Source organism: Sinocyclocheilus grahami, unplaced genomic scaffold (genome assembly GCF_001515645.1).
Source record: "Sinocyclocheilus grahami isolate Dianchi unplaced genomic scaffold, SAMN03320097.WGS_v1.1 scaffold23596.1, whole genome shotgun sequence".
Lineage (NCBI taxonomy): Eukaryota > Metazoa > Chordata > Actinopteri > Cypriniformes > Cyprinidae > Sinocyclocheilus > Sinocyclocheilus grahami.
In genome coordinates this window covers 21345-22454 of record NW_015519190.1, presented here as the reverse complement: position 1 = coordinate 22454, position 1110 = coordinate 21345, and the positions used below count along the sequence as shown (strand labels likewise).

The following is a 1110-nucleotide window of genomic DNA, read 5'->3' as shown; positions in this document are numbered from 1 at the left end:
GGCGCTCTAGGACCGAACTTGCCTACCCCTGGTCTAGTTGGACTCTTTCTTGACTGGCCTAGACTAGCCCAGACCTGAACCCCATTGAACACTGAATTGGGAAATTGACTGTGAGCCAGATCCCATCACTCAATATGAGTGTCTGACCTCACTGACGCTGCTGTGGAATTCTGAATAGGAACAAATACATTTCAATACATTGTGAAAAAACAGTGTCCACATACTTTTAAACATGTAACTGCAATTTCTAGTGACATTAAATTCAGAAGTGAATCAGCAGATCTTGCCAAGACCTTTTCAATAAGGTTGGACTCTTTGTTAACAAGTTGTGTCAGTTTCTGGAGGTTTGCATCGACAGGATCATGGGTAGCCGTCGGAGAGCCTAGCAAGAGGGCAGAGATAGAGAAAAGACGACAGGACACTGATTCTGAAGAAAAGCAGACGTTTTTAGACGCACATGGGAGAAAGGTTAGTGCAGATTCAGAGGGCAGCCAAAGAGATACAGAAGCAAATCACTTAAAATAGCCACGAGGCCCAAGACCATGCTGTTATTAAACTGTCTTTTAGCATTTGCTATGAGCCAAATGTCTGGGGTTGAAGGCAAATTGAAAGGTAATTAATCATGAATGCCTGGTTAAATGATTTAATTCTATATGATTCAACAGCAATCAAATGTAGGTTGAGATCAAGTAATAAAAAGACGAAGGAGAGCAGAACAGGACCAATACTATGTTTTTTTGTGGTTTTATTAATATAGTTCTAGACAGGTTGTGACAGAGGTCTTACTACTTACAGTCCATTCTCTTCTCAGCAGAGGCGTCGGTAAAGTAGTTTTTAAGGATGGTGTTGCAGAACTGGCAGAGGTTATCAAGTTGGTTCAGGTGCTTCTGAAGCTGGCCACTGGGAATAGGGGCTTTAATAAGAGGGGCGATATGGCCAAAAACAAAGGCGTCCAGGCTTGTAGGCCTGGCAGATAGAAAACATGGTGAACTTCAGGCTGATACATTTAAGAGGATTACATTTAAAGGCATAGTTCACCAAAAAATTAAAATTCTGTCATCATTTTTCCATACTATGGAAGTCAATGGCTACCGTCAACTGTTTTGTTAC

At 41.5% G+C, this 1110-nt stretch overlaps 1 protein-coding gene across 1 annotated transcript in view; it reads right to left on the bottom strand.

The window, feature by feature from the left end:
• Positions 1-163: 163 nt before the first annotated feature.
• Positions 164-1110, bottom strand: part of LOC107580047 (metaxin-3-like) — a gene marked incomplete at its 5' end in the record, with an annotated part of 22286 nt that continues 21339 nt past the window's right edge. The window contains 2 exons of the mRNA XM_016265796.1: positions 164-382; positions 794-966. Coding sequence (XP_016121282.1) covers positions 192-382; positions 794-966 — 364 coding nt within the window. The remainder of the gene's footprint in view (positions 383-793; positions 967-1110) is intronic.